This window comes from Cydia pomonella, chromosome 12 (assembly GCF_033807575.1).
Source record: "Cydia pomonella isolate Wapato2018A chromosome 12, ilCydPomo1, whole genome shotgun sequence".
In the NCBI taxonomy this organism is placed as follows: domain Eukaryota; kingdom Metazoa; phylum Arthropoda; class Insecta; order Lepidoptera; family Tortricidae; genus Cydia; species Cydia pomonella.
The window spans coordinates 21,836,482-21,853,502 of NC_084714.1; the positions used below are offsets into that span (position 1 = coordinate 21,836,482).

A 17,021-nucleotide genomic window follows, 5' to 3' on the forward strand; every position below is an offset into this window, starting at 1 on the left:
GAGACTATATAAAAACGTCTGTTTTATTACACAGATATATCAAACTACAGTGTTTATAAACGTAGCTTAAATACGTTTAAAATTGGCAGGTTGCTTGTTGACAAGTAACACATAACCTCAAAATAAACCAAATAAAATGTGTTTACCTTGATTTCGATGAAGATTATAACACAATAGAAGTTTTAATAAAGCGAAAAAGAATAAATAGAAATGAGTAAGTGTCACTGTTTCAATGATGCGTTTTGATTAATAAACAATAATTTAAATAATTATTATTCTTTGCAGGTCAAATTCTAAACAAAATTCGGAATCTAGATCCTCACGATGTGGATGCAGCAAAGGAAGCCTTGTCCTCGTTTTTCCCTAATTTAGCAAAACACAAGGACGGCGACTGCGTGCGATGGCTAAGAGCACTAGAAAACGTTATAAACCGGTACAGTATTAACGTTAATCTTATTTCCACGTTATACGCTCTAAAAACAGTAAAATAATTATAACGTACTTTATTTTTAGGTTCCCAAAACTCTGCGGTTCGCAACGAGCAAATATAGAAAAATACATAGTCCATTTCATGGACTCGAGCAATTATAACACTGTAATAGAAGCTGCTAAATGTGCTCATGTGTTACAACAGGTAATATTAATAATTCATGTGTAAGTTAAATAAGTTAAACAAAGTTTTATGAAGGTTACATTTGGAAAAGTATTATCTAAACCATGTTTTATGTGAGAAATACTATATATGACATTGTAAATATATAAGGCAAGCGATGAAAACTATGTTTCCAATTGAAATGCTCATTGTTGATGACAGGTGCGGCCAGGGCAAGAAAAGGCAGCTACACCTAAAGTGTGCTGGAGGGACCTCATGAGTAATCTCTGCAATGCTGTGCACTCTCTTCTCTCCGAGATATTCCCTAATGCAGCTAACATTTTCAGAAGCAATGGAGAGCATGAGGTACTACTAGTTTTATCAATTATTAAATTAGAAAAATTTAATCTTAAGAAAAATGCCCTCTCATATAGGTATTTTTTAAGAATCACATATACAAAGCTTTCTTGATTAATTAGCCGGCTGTTATGGCACTTCTGGCAGACAATTCATCTTCTCAACCAATGATACATTAATAAAGAAGAATAAAAACATGTAAGAAGCAACATCATCAAAATTTTTATTTTATAGATTTTATTTATTACAGAACAAAATAACATCAGACTCAATATTGTTGTCTACTTTGAGCGAAGTATCCGTAGTGTCAGGGCAGGACCGCATACTGAACAGGGAACACATACTGTGCACCCGCCTAAGGAACGTGTTTGTGTTCATCCAAGCCATGCTTGTGTAAGTACACACATTTATTACTTCCCAATAGCCAGGTCCACACAGAGCGAGCATACGCGCGAGGCAATTGCCTCACGTGAGAGGAAATTGCCTCGCACGTACGTGCTCGCTCGCTTGCTCTGTGTGGACCTGACTATTCATCATGGCCGAAAATATGATTAACATCTTAAATATTATGCTTACCTTTTAAACGCCACGCCTACTATGTGCGGGTATTATCGTGAACCTTGTCGAAATCCGAATGCATGAAGGCTGTAGCCGCACGCATCAATCAACGTCTTTGGGGGTCTATGAGGGCATATATGCCGGATATGATATTCAACTCTATTGACAACTATCAAAGTTTTAATATCAACAAATATTTTTTAATACATGTCGTAATCGGTTCAATTCTGAGAAAAAGAATGCTAGTAAGAAATATAATGCCAATTAACAATCTCTGAGTACAGATTACTATCCAATTTAAAAAGATTTGAGTACAGAACAGTAAAGGTTTCACTCAGGAAATAATTACAACAAAGTGGTTTTTAATCACGTCAATGTCATCTGCGCTTTGATCTGGGACAAGAAGTGCCATTAATCAATACTATTATAGTATAATGTTGTTGAAGATGAATTTTCAAGAGCTCCAGTTGAAACTAGATATGTCTAACAAAGTTAATAACTCATGCTGTCTGATTAGAAGCATATAAAATACTAAATTAATATGTTTTTTTTTCAGAGAAATATACCCAGTGGGCAAGCCAGTGCGGCCACAGATCATTCTAGACGCCGTAATACGCGCGTTGGGAGCGAGCGCGGACGCACAGAGTCTGGAGCTAGTGAGCACCGTTAAGAAACAGGCACTAAGAACGCTGGACGCTCTTGTAGCTTGGTATGTATGTGCAAAAGAGTGAATAGCCGGGTCCACACAGAGTCGGGCGTTATCCTCGCCCGAGCGCGCCGCCTCGGCCGAGGCACGTCTACACTGGCTGGTTTGTGCGTGAGGAAATTGCCTCGCGCGTATGCTCGCTCTGTGTGGACCCGGCTAATAAGGACAAGCGCAGGGTAAGAGCAGCTCGGTCCGGAGCAGGCCCTTATTTTTTCCTTATGGCATTTATCTGATGCCCATCTTTTGGATCATTTTAAAACCCCAAGATTGATTGGTAAACATTTTTTTATTACAGTTTGGGATCCAATTTGATACCATTTTCGCCTCTAGTCTTCAAATGTGTGATGCAGACGCTGCAGTGGAGCTCAGAAAATCTAAATGAAGAAACCAGGTATTATTTGATTTAGATTCATTTATTTATGTTAAGAAGTTAGTTTTAAGGTGTCATTCAATTTTGATGCAATATTTAATGGTCTAATTAGCAGTTTCCTCATTTGTCTTATATTAGTGCATCTGATGAGATCGGCAACATCAGCTGTTATCTACATTGTTTATATAGGGACCGTGCCCATTGAAGGGTCTGTCATCTTGTGGGCTACATTGGAAACATAAACTTCACAGGTGTAAAACCTCGCGTCAAAAATCTGACGTCTCCCGTGCTGCCTGTTACAGTTTTTGCACGTTCCCTTTAGGGGATGTTTGTGTGTATAAAAAAAAAGGGAAGACTTTAAAAAATATTTTTAAATTTTTTTCATTCACACTGCAGGTGTTCTATCCTGTTTTGCTCCGTACTATATCAAAGTGTAAACAACAAATTTTTGTTCAGCGCTGTTCGCATCACAGCGTACAACAGCCTCTCCGCCTGGCTGGGCCGCCTGCGCTGCCACCGCGCGCCGCCGCGCGCCCGCGCCTGGCACGACGCGCTGGTCGCGCACGTAGCCCGTGACGTCACTCCGCACACGCACACTGTGCAACTTACAGTGAGTCCTATGTAATATACACACAGCGGAAAACAGCATCACCACTTCGCATGTAACGACAAATTGGGTTAGATTTTTCTAAATAAAATGCATTGTATTTAGCAAAAAACTAACCTAATTTGTTGATTATAATGTTCATTTTATCACAAACGTTTAAAATTCTCTTTAGATGAACAATCCACAACGCAACCTGTCAAAGAAGCAGAAGAAGAAGCAAGCGCGAGTCATGTTACAACAGAGCTCCATCGCGAACTACGCGCCCGGCGCCAACAAGACAACTACGTGAGTAATCACAATCTCTTAAAATACGAGTATCAACTCTATTTCATAATGTCATTATTGTTTTATAATTGTTAATGCTTATAATTATTTGTTTATTGCAGTCATGTACAATGCATTATGTCTAGGACTTATTACTATGGTAGATGAACCCGGATAGGGCAAAGCAATTTGCTACTTATATCTAACACGTAATTAACAATAAAAATAATCAAATCATAATACATAATTAAAATTACAGTTCTGGCATGCAAGTAACATAAAAGTAGTTTAAATTTGCAATGTCAATACTTTTATAATTTAATCGTGCTTGTCAATATTTGTGTCAAAAGTATGTAATATAGAGTACAATACATTTTATCTAGAAATCATACATTGGTGTCGTTTAGGAATTCATTAACAGTATAGTGGCATTTTTCAGTGAGCAGTTTCTTAAGATTGTTTTTAACGGCGGTGGGATTTACCTCGGATTTAATTCGTTCCGGAATTTTGTTGAAAATGTTTATAGATCTGGAATGTGGACTATTTCTATGCATTTGTAAGTGTGATTTTGGTAGTACTAGTCTGTTTTCATGGCGCGTTTTAATAGTACGGTTTGGAGCGTCTTTTATTTGTCTGAAAAGGTGTGTATTACTTCTAACGAATTTTGCTACCTCTAAAATATATATGGACGTTAATGTGAGCAGTTTCTTTTGTATCAAAAGGGGTTTACAGCTTTCTCGAGGGCGGGTGTTTGAAAAGGATGCGCAGACACTTCTTCTGCATTATGAACAGATCGTGGGCATCGGTACTGTTACCCCATAGGATCACCCCGTATCGTAACCACGCATAGGCGTAAGCAAAATAAGCCGCGAGAGCAGCGTCGTAATTGGTGTTTACCTTTAGTGCACTCAGCGTATAAATAAACCGCGATAACTTTGACTTTGTGTTTTGAATGTGTACCTTCCAATCAAAGTTAGAGTCAATCGTCAGTTCTCATAATAACTGCTGCTTGATACACGCACGCAGTAATAAATAATTGTACAGTGTAGTTATTAAGTATAGTTATGTATAGATAGTAGTTATAGTTCTAACACTTGGATAAGATTTACTAACACAATGATCCCCGATGGTCTTAAATAAAGAAATAAATAATAATAATAATAATAATAAGGTAAAAGCGGTAACTTCTTAAATTTTCTTGCCGTCTGATGTTAGACTAATATCGATATTTTGTTTTTGGCGCGGTTTAAACTGTATGACTTTTGTTTTCTTTGTGTTAATATTATTATTATTGCTGTTAGTCTAAGTTTCGTGACGCTTTGGTTCAACTGTAATATCATGTAAACATTTCTATCAAAAAAAATAAAAATAAGTATTACGGTCAGTTAGGCCGAACGTTAATTAAAATTAACCATTGTAAATTGAACCGTAACGGACGGTTACAGTTTACGGTTCAATTTGTAATGGTTATTGGCCAATAATGGTTAATTGCCTTAACGTTTCGGTCAACACTGATTACGGGCCTATTTCACGAAGCGAGCACATATTAGTAGTAGTAGTAAATTCTTTACTGTACAAAAATACATATTAAAAGAACATACAGTTAACCTTTGAGTAAATGAGAGGAGAGAGTGAAAATGCAGCAACATGTACAAGAAGGTACCAGAAAGACATAGGATATAATGCTTACATATTTTATAGGATAAACATCATCCTAAAAAAATAAGTAGAAAAATATAAAGCAACTATACAATAGAAATAAAGGCAAATTAATCAGTCATATTATGTTATGAACCAACAAGACAGGCCGTAAGTATCGGCATCTACTAATTTAAACTCTGTTCCTTAAGTATTACGGTCCTGTTTTAAGAAACACGAGTAATGCTACAACAGAGCTCCATAGTAAACTACATAAGAACTACACAGAACGAGCTGTTTAACTAGAGGGCGCCACTCCGTGGCCTAAACTAAATCGACAAGTGTAACTTGTCATTAACACTTTACGCCAATAAGTAAGCAGGAGGATGCTTAGCACGAGCAATTTCGTGCATTGACCCGCCTGTGAGATAGGACTTTATCGCACGCGCAAAATTATATCGCTGTTTCGCTCGTGCAGTGTCTGACCGCCGGCGTCAGTCACTAGATAAGTTTTGCAATAGACAAATATGAAACAAAGAGGTGGCCTATCACATATAGTTTCTAAAACTATATTACCATAGATAGACAATGATTGGCCGGAAAAGATTTACTTTTTTTTAAATTTACTTATTAAAAAATCTTAACTTTGTATGGAATGAAAATGTTGTATAAAATATGCGTAAATCGTCCTTAGCCCACGCCGACGTTTTTAAAGTTAAAATCTATTTTTTAATAAGTAAATTCAAAAATAAAGTTAATGTTTTCTGGCCAAACTTTGTCTATGGAAATATAGTTTTATAAAATATATGCGATAGGCCACCTCATTGTTTCATATTTGTCTATTGCAAAACTTATCTAGTGACCTACGTATAATTACGTGCAGCATCCACTATAGAGATAGGAACAGATGGATCATCCTTACTTTAGCGAGACAACCACTATTTCAGATGTGCAGAGTCGAACGAGCAAACCACTATAGCGGCGTTGGAATGCACGGAAATGTTTTTAACGGTGTGTGGAATATTCCTTAAACCGGCCACGCATAAGGTAAATTACTTCAAATGATTTATTACTTTCTAATCAAATCCTTCCTGTATGGTTTTTAGGGTTCCGTACCCAAAGGGTCAAACGCGGGACCCTATTACTGAGACTACGCTGTCCGTCCGTCCGTCTGTCACCAGGCTGTATCTCATGAACCGTGATAGTTAGCCAGTTGAAATTTCTACAGATTATGTATTTCTGTTGCCGCTATAACAACAAATACTAAAAACAGAATAAAATAAATATTTGTTTCAAATCTCGGTTCTCATCCAATCACCGAAGTTAAGCAACGTCGGGCGGGGTCAGTACTTGGATGGGTGACCGTTTTTATAAATAATGGTACGGAACCCTTCCTGTGCGAGTCCGACTCGCACTTGGTCGGTTTTTGATTTAATCTTATTCCTATTGGGCCCAATCTATTTTTAGGACATAGGAAACAATGACCCAACGTTCCAAAACGTGTACATGTACAATTATTTAAAACCAGCTTTTGCCCGCGACTTCGTTTGTGTGCAATTAGTAATTTGATTTGAGTAGCTTATTTTTTTTATCCTAAATATTGATTCCCCATACAAACTTCCTTATTTGAGAGACAACAATAACGCCTAGATAAAGTGTAAATGCAATCATTCAATTTGAGCATAGCTTACATCAGTTATCAGGCGATGCATCAATTATCTCACTTCCACTCCGGTTTTCACCCTCTTAAGGGTTGATTTCCGAGATAAAATCTATCCTATGTCCTTCCCCAGCTCAAACTATCTCTACACCCTCTTTCAACTTACATAATCGGTCTCTATCTATTTTTAATATGGGATAATAGTACATTACGATACAAGTGCGAAAAATAGGAAATTCGAAACGAGTGGCGATAAATTAAAACACGACCGAAGGGAGTGTTTTAAATCGACACGAGTTGCGAATTACCTATTCGCACATGTATCGTACAACGTTTTACAGTACATATGGCCCTTTAAATGTTCGATACAGTAACGTAATATGCTACTTCTCGCACTAGTGCTATAAAGTAGCCCCATATGTACTGTAAAAGATTTTTTTTTAATATGATGGTATGAAACTCTCGGCCGACTCACACTAGGCAATTTTTTTAAATATACTTGCTGTAGTTGTTCCACGAGCTGCTAGTCCGCGAGTGCTTCCACCTGGCCGACCACAGCAGCTCCCGTGGCCTGGCTCTACTGCGGGCTCTAGAGGCTTCCAGAAAGAGCGCCCCACCAGGGGTCCCTCCACCGACACAGTACTGCCTTCAGCTGTACAGTACCTCCCTCAATAGCCAGTGCAGAGAGGTAAGGAAGAAACAAAGGAAATACATTTTTATAGGTGTTCCGCTAACTGCTAGTCCGTATCATAAACATAACGCATAAACTTTTTTAAATATATCCACATATCTTTTTTTTTTACTACGTCGGTGGCAAACAAGCATACGGCCCGCCTGATGGTAAGCAGTCTCCGTAGCCTATGTACGCCTGCAACTCCATAGGAGTTACATGCGCGTTGCCAACCCTAAACCCGCCCCCCCTCGTTGAGCTCTGGCAACCTTACTCACCGGCAGGAACACAACACTATGAGTAGGGTCTAGTGTTATTTGGCTGCGGTTTTCTGTAAGGTGGAGGTACTTCCCCAGTTGGGCTCTGCTCTAGATCTGGAATGACATCCGCTGTGCTGAGCCCTACCACACAAAGCGAGATGACATTCACAATGCCCATACCTCTCTTTTGGACGTAGTTTAAGGACGTAAACTTAAACTAAACTACATCTTCTTAATTTTTATAGATTTTTCACATGCGCATTGCCGACTCTGTACTTATACAAACAGGGTTCCCTGGTAAACTACAATACTTAAACCCTTAGATGCATAAAGTATCAATTCTGATACTGTAACAAGACGAGTGCCACCCAAGTTCTCTTGAAATTAAGTTGTAGTATGGGTTAAATAAGATACGATAATATTTTATTGTCAAAATTGTGTAAAAAGTATGTCTAACATGTTATAGATATAAAGGCATCAATAATGTTGGCCATTTCGAGCGTACAATATATCCTTAGGAATATCCTTATATTGAACAATTCGACAGATCTCTAAATTCTGCACTCAAGCCCTCCTAGACATAAGGCTGCATCTACACTGCTCGCCGCCGTCGCTCAGCTTCGCCGCCGACTCGCAGACTGCAAAGAACGACGTAGAAGAGAAGAGAAGGATATCCAGGAGGAACAGGGAGGCGTTGGAGTCACTGCTGGGAGCTGATAAGTGAGTCCTTACTTTCAAGATTTTATATGATTTCCAAGAAACTCACAGCAGAGATCCGCAGGACCTTCGGTTTGAAACTCGCACGCCCTACGGCTAGGTCACCTTTCAGGGTATGTTTTATGGCATGCTTTCTGACATACAGCTGTTGGACCGCGGGCCAGGAGCATATTTCGTCAGTCATCGCCTCCCGGCTGATACTTTGTCAGATGATAGTTTTAAACTAAAAAAACCGTGGTTCTATCGCGGTGGAATGACCGTCAGCTGTAAAATGAACATGTAAAAAATATGCGCCTTACCACTTTATGTGCGGCAAAGTATGCGTAATGTCAAATGTGTAAATTGCGTAATCCGTTGATGGCTTTTCAGGCGTTTACGCGATGAAAACGTGCAAAGTTTTATGATTTGTTATTGCTGTCATAAAAGATATAGCGCTTATTTTTAGGTTCCGTACCCAAAGGGTCAAACGGAACCCTATTACTGAGACATAATTTGACAAAGTATCAAACGGGAGGCGATGACATTTTTTTTTGTTTTACGTGTTTCGGTGGCTGCCATTCCTCAACCCAGCAACGTTAACCACTTCACGAGTTTTCAGCCAGGAGGCGATTGGTCATGGAAATATTCTGACTGACGATTTACAATTTACACCATTACTGAATCAACCACGAATATATTCCGCAGAACGGTTCAATTTTACTCATAACATAAACATATTGCAAATAACGCCGAAAAACCCATTAAAAAAAATTAAAATTACGTAACATTTATTATCTCTATTCACAGAATACCAGCAGAAACCTGCGTCATAGAAGACGTGCCGGAACCGGAAGAGCCCGCCAACAAGAAGCCCCGCATCGACGACGACAAAATCAGCCTCAGCAGCTCCTCCGAGCACTCCGTACAAATCTGTGACTCAGACTCCGAAGACATTGAAGAAGTACCCATGAAAACCCATGAACCCGCAGAAAGTATAGTTGTACATGCCGATATCCATGAGATATCAACTGAAGACTTTGATAAACCTGACATGTCAACGGAGTATGAAAACCTTAAGGTTAATACTACAGAAGCATGCATTCATGAAGCGACAACACAAATGCCTATCGATACAGTAGACGGAGATAGTCTGTCCGGGAAATCAAATGAAGTTGGATATGGTTACCCTAACACAGGGAAGTCGGTGACAGTGCTTGAGAATTTAGAAGATGAGAATTTGCCTGATACTAATGACACAGATGATGTTCATATTACTTGTGGACAGGTTGCAGTAACGCCTGAAGTAGATAATGTTGATAAGGAACCTAAGGTCAATGGAGTTAAGTTGCCTGAGAATTCGCCTGAGAAACGTGAAGTGGAAGGAAGTGTTACCGTTAAAATGGCGGTGTCTAATGAGGGGGTGTCTGTGGAAGATATGCTGGCTGACTTCGTTGACGAAGTAAATGATGATAATATTACCCAAGCTTGATTTTTTGTTATTGCTAAGTAATAGAATTTCGTTTGAAAATATTCTATGATATACTTATCTACATCTACGTTATGGACCTTACTTTATAAAGCTACTATAATTACAAGTTCACAGGTTTAAAGCGGTTTTGCTTGACCAATAGCGAGACGTTTCGGTCAGTGTTGCCGCTTTAGACTTGTAAAGTTGTAAATTGTAGTTCTATGATATGTATCTATGGAAGCAGGCCTGTATTTCTAATAAATATTTGTAACTGGTATCAATAAGATGAACTTGAATCCGCCATGTTTCTAAGCTTATTAGCTTGTAAAGCTGAATTAATAAAGTGGTATATTAAATTAGACCTTTTTTATTTTTGTACTTCAACCTACAAATAATAGTAATGCCTTTTAAGGAGATAGTATTGAACTACAATAAGTTGCTTCGCAAATGGATACTAAACTTGATGAGCCTCATGGCTAGGCTCATGCCCCTAGTATTATATTCTTTGCTCATGCCTATGAAGATAATTTACAGTCAAACATGATTGTTATATTATTGTGAGAAATAACTCGTTTTTTTCATAATAAGACGTTTTATATAACTGTGTGTGTGTTTTGTATAACTGTTTGAGATAATTTTAAATACGCTGCTGCTACACATCTGTTGTATAGTAAACGTCACTTTTGACTTTGACAGTGATACTTTTCGATCTCAGATGGTAAACACGAGTAAACCTCTCAATTCTTAGCCAAATTTCAATAAATATTTGCTTTTCCCAATGGTTATAGCAATAGGTTTCGAAGGCAGTGCCAACAAGCTAGGCGTTGGCATAGTGAGAGATGGGGAAATACTTGCCAACTGCCGCAGAACCTACATCACACCACCCGGTGAAGGTTAGACTTTTGTTTTTATTATTTTGTAGGCATAAAAACTATCATATTGACGACGCTATGTTTAATTAACGTCCTTGGCCCTTTACTACTTGTACCTATAACATTGATTGTTACAGATAACTGGATCCTTTACAATTCCGTTTCAAACAACCTCATCAAAATTTTCAAGTTTATATCACAAATAGGTGCGAAAATGGCCGTTCGATTTCTCAATCCACCTGGTTTTGTTGTAAACTGACAGTTTGATCAGGCAGATTGGGCAATTACACTGTCATTTTAGTATCTCAAATATAAAAGCAGAGCTTAGTAGTTTAGTTATAAGAATGTAATATTGCAGGTTTCCTACCTCGGGAAACAGCAGTACATCACCAACAAAACATCCATGAAGTCCTTCAAGAAGCCTTTGAGCAGTCAGGGTTGAGTCCCGCAGACATAGATGTGGTGTGCTACACCAAAGGACCGGGTATGGGCGCTCCGTTGATGGTGTGCGCCATTGTTGCTAGGACTTGTGCTCTGTTGTGGAAGAAACCTATTCTGGGTGTCAATCATTGTATTGGCCGTATCCTTTTTAATGTAATTTAGATTTGATGAAAAATCTCTAAAATAAGCATTATTATGCTAACTTATGAATGTGGTAATTCTAGTGAAATCTTGAACCTTTTTGCATAATTCACCCCTTTTATTATAAATTATCAAAAGCCCCTGTTTACCCTGTTTGAATCCGATTAATTTATTTTATTTTATTAATGCACAAGAAGCATTCCATGAAATTGTCTATGTTGTCCCACACAAATGCAACACAGCCCATGAAATGCTCCACAAATATCTCTTTAAAAAAATATAGTTTGTCATCACCAAACATATAAAATTAAATATTATTTTACAATGATAAAATCCTCAACTGATATCATACTTATGATATCATACCCATTAATAGGTAATCATTTCAATAATCAATCCTTACATATTGATTCAGACATTGAAATGGGCAGACTAATCACCAAAGCAAACAACCCAACAGTATTATATGTGAGTGGGGGCAACACACAGATTATTGCCTACTCCCGCCAGCGATACCGAATCTTCGGAGAAACTATTGACATAGCTGTTGGCAATTGTTTAGACAGGTAAGCAAGTGTAGGGTTAAAGAATGCCATAGTTATATTGAGTGACATGTTTGAATAACTGTAATGTGGGTGCCAGTATTTGACAAGAACTGACAGATTTTATATAATTTAATGTATTTTTATTTCATTTATAACAAATTTAATTTTTATTGTAATGTCTATTTTAATCTTATGTTAATATAATTTGTATTTTGTGTACCTAATATGATATGTATTGTGTGGGCATTGTTGTCTATAAATAAATAAAGGATTGATTGCAAATAAAATAGATTAAGATGAAACAATAATTAAAATCAGCTTATTACTTTCGGCGCCACAGTGGAAGGCAAGGAACACATCACAAATGTACATGTACAGTCATGGCATAACATATTCCCTAATCAACAAATGTAAATATTTATAACATCTACTGTACTGTACCATATGTTCTTGTGAATAAACTTTCATTCATTCATTTGAAAGTTTGTTTCGTTTCTATGTAATGGCATTAAGGTTCAAAAGCGACACACCTTCAAATTCCGGGACTATACAAACTGGCTGTATTCAATAAAAGAAATAGTTTGAATCTTCTTCTTCATCCTTGCCTTATCCCTTCATTTGAGGTCGGCTCTCCTCGTCCTTAGGCGCCAGGACCACCTGTCCTGGGTAGTCTCTGGATTTCGCTACGGTTATCACGTAGCTAGCGGGCGCCCTCCTCCTCTTTGAATAATAATTTTATTTAATTGTAAATAGTCGGCTACATTTTATCTTGATAGGTACAGTGAACTGCAAAATTGCATGGACACATTATGAATTAATTAATAATTCAGTTAGAAGCTGCAGAGATAAGTGACTCTCCCCCAAAACTTGTTTGCAGGGGGGTCACTTAACTCTACAACTTACTGTACATTCACGTTGGTATAATTTCTAGATTTGCAAGAGTCCTAAAGCTATCTAATGCGCCGAGCCCCGGCTACAACATAGAACAAGCTGCTAAGAAAGGAAAGAAGTATGCTCATCTGCCATACTCTGTTAAAGGTAAACATCTCATTATCTATTTGTAAAAGTAAAATATCCTTTAAAATAAAATAACTACATATATTTAAAATTTTAAATGCGCAACAATATTACAATATCGTTTTGTGGCGCCATCTGCTCAGCTGCTGCATTAACAGTGGACGATGGGACTTCGGATGGCCAGTACTCACTACACTCAAAAAATACAAAAACGAATCAGAACAAACTTTCATTAGGCCAGTCCACACAGAGCAAGCATACGCGAGCGTTTTCCTCGCCTGAGCGCGCCGCGCGCTTTGTGTGGACCCGCCTATTTAATTTCATTTCGTATTTGAATTTCCATACAAAGTGATCCGTTCTCATAGCTCTTAGTAAGTATTATTTGCCGTCTGTATCTTTCTCAGGGATGGATGTGAGCTTCTCCGGCATCCTGTCCTATATGGAGGACAAAATCAATGAATTACTAAAGGAATATACCCCTGAGGACCTCTGCTTCTCACTTCAAGAAACTGTCTTCGCTATGCTGGTCGAGATCACCGAGCGCGCGATGGCACATTGTGGCTCCGATGAGGTTAGGAAACTCCTAGTCCCATATTTTAACATGGTTGAGCTCAGTCTTCAACTTTTCAATGGAACACCCAGCCGCAATATTGCAAGGGAATTTATTCATAATTCAGACTACATTTTTAACCGACTTAAATTTTTGTGTCCATATCAGACTTGTTTACGGAGCAGGAGCACTTATGAAATCAATGCGGCTTTGCAAATCGGTTAAATGCGTTTTTGTCGGACACCATTGGACGTAGACGCCTATAATTTAGAACAGTTATTTTTAAGACAATAACCATAGTTTGGTTCACTATACGGTCTATACGATGCCACTGTCTGTTTCATTGACTTGTGAAAAAGCACAGACATATTTACAGAATACATTTTTGGATTTTGGAAGTTTTTTTACCATTGACCTCCAAAGATGTCAACTGACTGATGCCCACGGCTACTAACAACCTTCATGCATGCACGATAGGCATGGCGTTCAAAGGGTTAAACGTTTTGCTTGTGTTCAGGTCCTAATAGTCGGCGGCGTGGGATGCAACGAGCGCCTTCAACAAATGATGGGCACCATGTGCTCCGAGCGCGGCGCCAAGGTGTTCGCCACCGACGAGCGCTTCTGCATCGATAATGGAGTCATGATAGCTTATGCCGGTGCCTTGGCGCACCAATCAGGAGCCAGGATGGAGTTTAAGGATGCCACTATAACGCAGAGGTTTAGGACGGATGATGTTCTTGTAACTTGGAGGGATTAAAGATTTCATTTAAAAAGATCTTTGATTTTTGTTGACAATAGGTAGGGATGAAAATATGACGTTCTCTATGAAAGCGTTAACAAAAAAAAGTTCTTAAGTTATAAAAAACTTTTATTAAATCAACCATCTTTGTTCTTAAAAAAATACTGGAAACACAGGGCCTCGCGCGCGCTTAATAATATTAGAAACGAGGAAATACATTCATTATTGCATCGATTTAAAGTTCACATTGAGCAACTAATGACTAAAAGTGGCTGCAATTTTTTTTGCATATTTTAAGGTGTAAAGGCCAAAGTCCTTTTCTAAAAAATATATTCTGTTTAAATAAATAATGAATATTTTGTGTGAAAATAATTACTGTTCGGCAAAATAAATGGTATAGCTATATTTACATTGATTATGTATTTTATCTGTAACAACTTGAATAAATATTTTTATTGAATGCATTTAAGCTAGGATCCATTGAATACCCATAATAAAAAATTAAAAGTCTGTTTAGGTTAAGTTTACACCAAATTGGCAGTGACAATCTACAGGAGCACCACACACAACATGCACTTGGCGTGACCACTTAGCATGATTAGACTATTTTATCAAAGGTACAAATATTTAAAAACTGCCACATTCACAAGTGAAACTACCAGAAAATACCTACAAAATCTTAGTTGTATGTATTAGTGACCCACAAGCTTAACTCGTCTATTGGGTCACTAATTTGTACAGTAGAGAATTATTTAATAGGTATATTTGGCTGCACATATTCCATTTTCAACCCCTATTAAATTACTGTCCTAAGCAGTTTGAAACCTTATTTCAACAGCACAAGTTACCAATTTACCAAAAATGAGTAATATCAATTGAAACATGAAGTAATATCAATCCCATCCTTCTCACATACATATGAACATACAAACAGCTGCAACAGACCCAAATTTGATTTAGACCCAGAAGAAATGCTCTAGTACTTTTTACAGGCATTTTACTGCATTACTCTGCAACAATTTACAAATAATACATTTCCAGATTAACTCTAGTTGTTATAATAGTAGAAGTTGATATCATTTGGGGTATCTAACAACTTATGACTATGACAAATGTTTTTACATAGCATAATTATATTACACAGTTTTTGCAATTTTCACATTTTATCATTACAACACATCCTCAAGTGTAGACTCTTTAACATATTGTCTTCCCAAGCTACTAACAATACTTGTACTTAGACTACATTGTCTGTTTGTCTGTCTGTACTTCACACATGTGAACCTCATAAACTGCTGCCATGGAGGCCTGTATACATGATTATCCAAGTGACCTGAAAATAAATATCAAAAATAACAGAGACAATACAAACAATAGGTGGTCCGTTTGGTGGTGGTGGCTCAGATAATGTTCAGTCTAACATTTAAAAAAAAGCTTTTACTTTTTTCAGGATGTTTTTTTCTTTTGATAAGAAATATTGTAAAATAAGAAGGCATTTGGGGATTTTCCTACAATGACATTTTTAGGATCTTTAGCAGCTGACCATACAATAAAAAATAGAAGATAAAATTGAAAATAAGATTCAGACAGGTGAATTGCAATTGTTTGAGGCAATAATTCATATAAGCATTGTCTGTGCCTCCATATAGAAACCCTTAAAAAACAATAACATTTTAATTATAAGCTCACCAAAAACCCAGCAAATGATGTCATGAATCCTTCCTTGGTAATTTCCCACATACCACCATACTCCTCTTCATCTATGTTTTGGAAATTGCTCACATAAAAATAGATTACAGCAGCATTCACTAACACAAATCTGTAAAGATAACAACAAACATGTTAGTTTTAAATCTACCTTGAACTGAAAAGATACCAATGTATGTATGTTTTATAACGACGGATTAAAAATCTGGGGTAGCCCGCGCGGATAGAGAGACGGGGGCAACAAACAATTGGCCGGTAATATCTGCATTTGGTAGACAACAGGTTAAACTAATATATAGATATCTATAAATATTTTTCACTACCATCTTTAAACCATCTAGCATCTTTCAACCAATAAAATACATGCTAATAATTTATTCAGAGTAATTACTTACAGCTTACTTATGAGAGGAGGCCTGTGCCCAGCAGTGGGACGTATATAGGCTAAATTATTATTATTTATTTAATTACTTACAGCAATAATCCAAGGAATCCTTTCAAGGGAAGCAACCCCCAACACAACCCCAAAATTATGCCAATGGCTTGTCGCATCCAGTAAATAACGTCAAGGAACTCCTCCTAAAACATTTAATTTATATTATAGGATTTAACTAATTTTTTGTCACAAATTTACAAATCCCGTGACCGAATTCTAACCTTATCAGGCCATTCCGCGTTCGCTTCGAACACTTTCCTCCAAACAGAGTCTGTTACTTTCCCTTTGTTGGCACTGTCAGATTTGTTTTTAGCGGACATTGTATTATCAGACTGTTATACTCTCGTTTTAAGTTAAAATATACTTCATTAGTCTAATCAATAATCGCTCGTAAAATGTTACACGTCACTGTGACATTGACATAACAACTTGACAAGGTTGTAGTGTTACAGTTGCCAGGAGCAAAATACATTATAGGTGAACCAAATTCTGGCAAACGGCACAAGAGCTTGCATAATTGAATTGAAACATCGTCGACGTTGTACAAAATTCAAAAAAGCCAAAATCAAAGTTTACTTCTACTCTACATATGCGCACGTGCCTAAAGCCTAATATCAAACGCGCGCGTGCGTGCGCTGTGCAAGTTACAACTTGTTTCTCGTTGTAGGCAGTCTTTTATAGAAATTGCGCTTATTCTGCACGCAGTGCGTATTAAATTGCGGACATT

The 17,021-nt window shown here is 37.5% G+C and overlaps 3 protein-coding genes across 3 annotated transcripts; 2 read left to right on the forward strand and 1 right to left on the reverse strand.

The window, feature by feature from the left end:
• The first annotated feature begins 71 nt into the window (after positions 1-71).
• On the forward strand, positions 72-10,205 carry LOC133523850 (proline-, glutamic acid- and leucine-rich protein 1-like). Its single transcript, XM_061859598.1, has 13 exons — positions 72-214; positions 286-433; positions 514-634; positions 815-958; positions 1,200-1,342; positions 2,064-2,216; positions 2,509-2,604; positions 3,040-3,193; positions 3,363-3,475; positions 6,040-6,139; positions 7,261-7,440; positions 8,230-8,402; positions 9,186-10,205. Exons 1-13 carry the CDS (start codon positions 211-213, stop codon positions 9,865-9,867), a joined length of 2,211 nt encoding a protein of 736 aa, XP_061715582.1. The 5' UTR covers positions 72-210; the 3' UTR covers positions 9,868-10,205.
• Positions 10,206-10,555: 350 nt separating this feature from the next.
• On the forward strand, positions 10,556-14,187 carry LOC133523853 (tRNA N6-adenosine threonylcarbamoyltransferase). The gene is made up of 6 exons (XM_061859600.1): positions 10,556-10,739; positions 11,077-11,298; positions 11,716-11,866; positions 12,777-12,883; positions 13,267-13,433; positions 13,930-14,187. The coding sequence occupies exons 1-6, from the start codon at positions 10,625-10,627 to the stop codon at positions 14,167-14,169; spliced, it is 1,002 nt and encodes a 333-aa protein (XP_061715584.1). The 5' UTR covers positions 10,556-10,624; the 3' UTR covers positions 14,170-14,187.
• Positions 14,188-14,259: 72 nt separating this feature from the next.
• LOC133523854 (GEL complex subunit OPTI) lies at positions 14,260-16,867 on the reverse strand. Its single transcript, XM_061859601.1, has 4 exons — positions 16,516-16,867; positions 16,334-16,437; positions 15,841-15,970; positions 14,260-15,484 (listed from the first exon to the last, which is right to left on the reverse strand). Exons 1-4 carry the CDS (start codon positions 16,612-16,614, stop codon positions 15,437-15,439), a joined length of 381 nt encoding a protein of 126 aa, XP_061715585.1. The 5' UTR covers positions 16,615-16,867; the 3' UTR covers positions 14,260-15,436.
• Positions 16,868-17,021: the final 154 nt, after the last annotated feature.

What these genes read in the sequence shown, in the direction of transcription:
- LOC133523853 (XM_061859600.1), top strand. Translation starts at nt 10,625, where the DNA reads ATGGTTATAGCAATAGGTTTCGAAGGCAGTGCCAACAAGCTAGGCGTT. An exon ending in CATCACACCACCCGGTGAAG is followed by an intron (nt 10,740 to 11,076) that starts GTTAGACTTTTG and finishes GTAATATTGCAG; the next exon opens with GTTTCCTACCTCGGGAAACA. An exon ending in GTTGGCAATTGTTTAGACAG is followed by an intron (nt 11,867 to 12,776) that starts GTAAGCAAGTGT and finishes TATAATTTCTAG; the next exon opens with ATTTGCAAGAGTCCTAAAGC.
- LOC133523854 (XM_061859601.1), bottom strand. Translation starts at nt 16,614, where the DNA reads ATGTCCGCTAAAAACAAATCTGACAGTGCCAACAAAGGGAAAGTAACA. An exon ending in ACGCGGAATGGCCTGATAAG is followed by an intron (nt 16,438 to 16,515) that starts GTTAGAATTCGG and finishes TAAATGTTTTAG; the next exon opens with GAGGAGTTCCTTGACGTTAT. An exon ending in CATCATTTGCTGGGTTTTTG is followed by an intron (nt 15,485 to 15,840) that starts GTGAGCTTATAA and finishes ATTTATTTTCAG; the next exon opens with GTCACTTGGATAATCATGTA.
- LOC133523850 (XM_061859598.1), top strand. An exon ending in GTGCTCATGTGTTACAACAG is followed by an intron (nt 635 to 814) that starts GTAATATTAATA and finishes TGTTGATGACAG; the next exon opens with GTGCGGCCAGGGCAAGAAAA. An exon ending in AATCTAAATGAAGAAACCAG is followed by an intron (nt 2,605 to 3,039) that starts GTATTATTTGAT and finishes ATTTTTGTTCAG; the next exon opens with CGCTGTTCGCATCACAGCGT.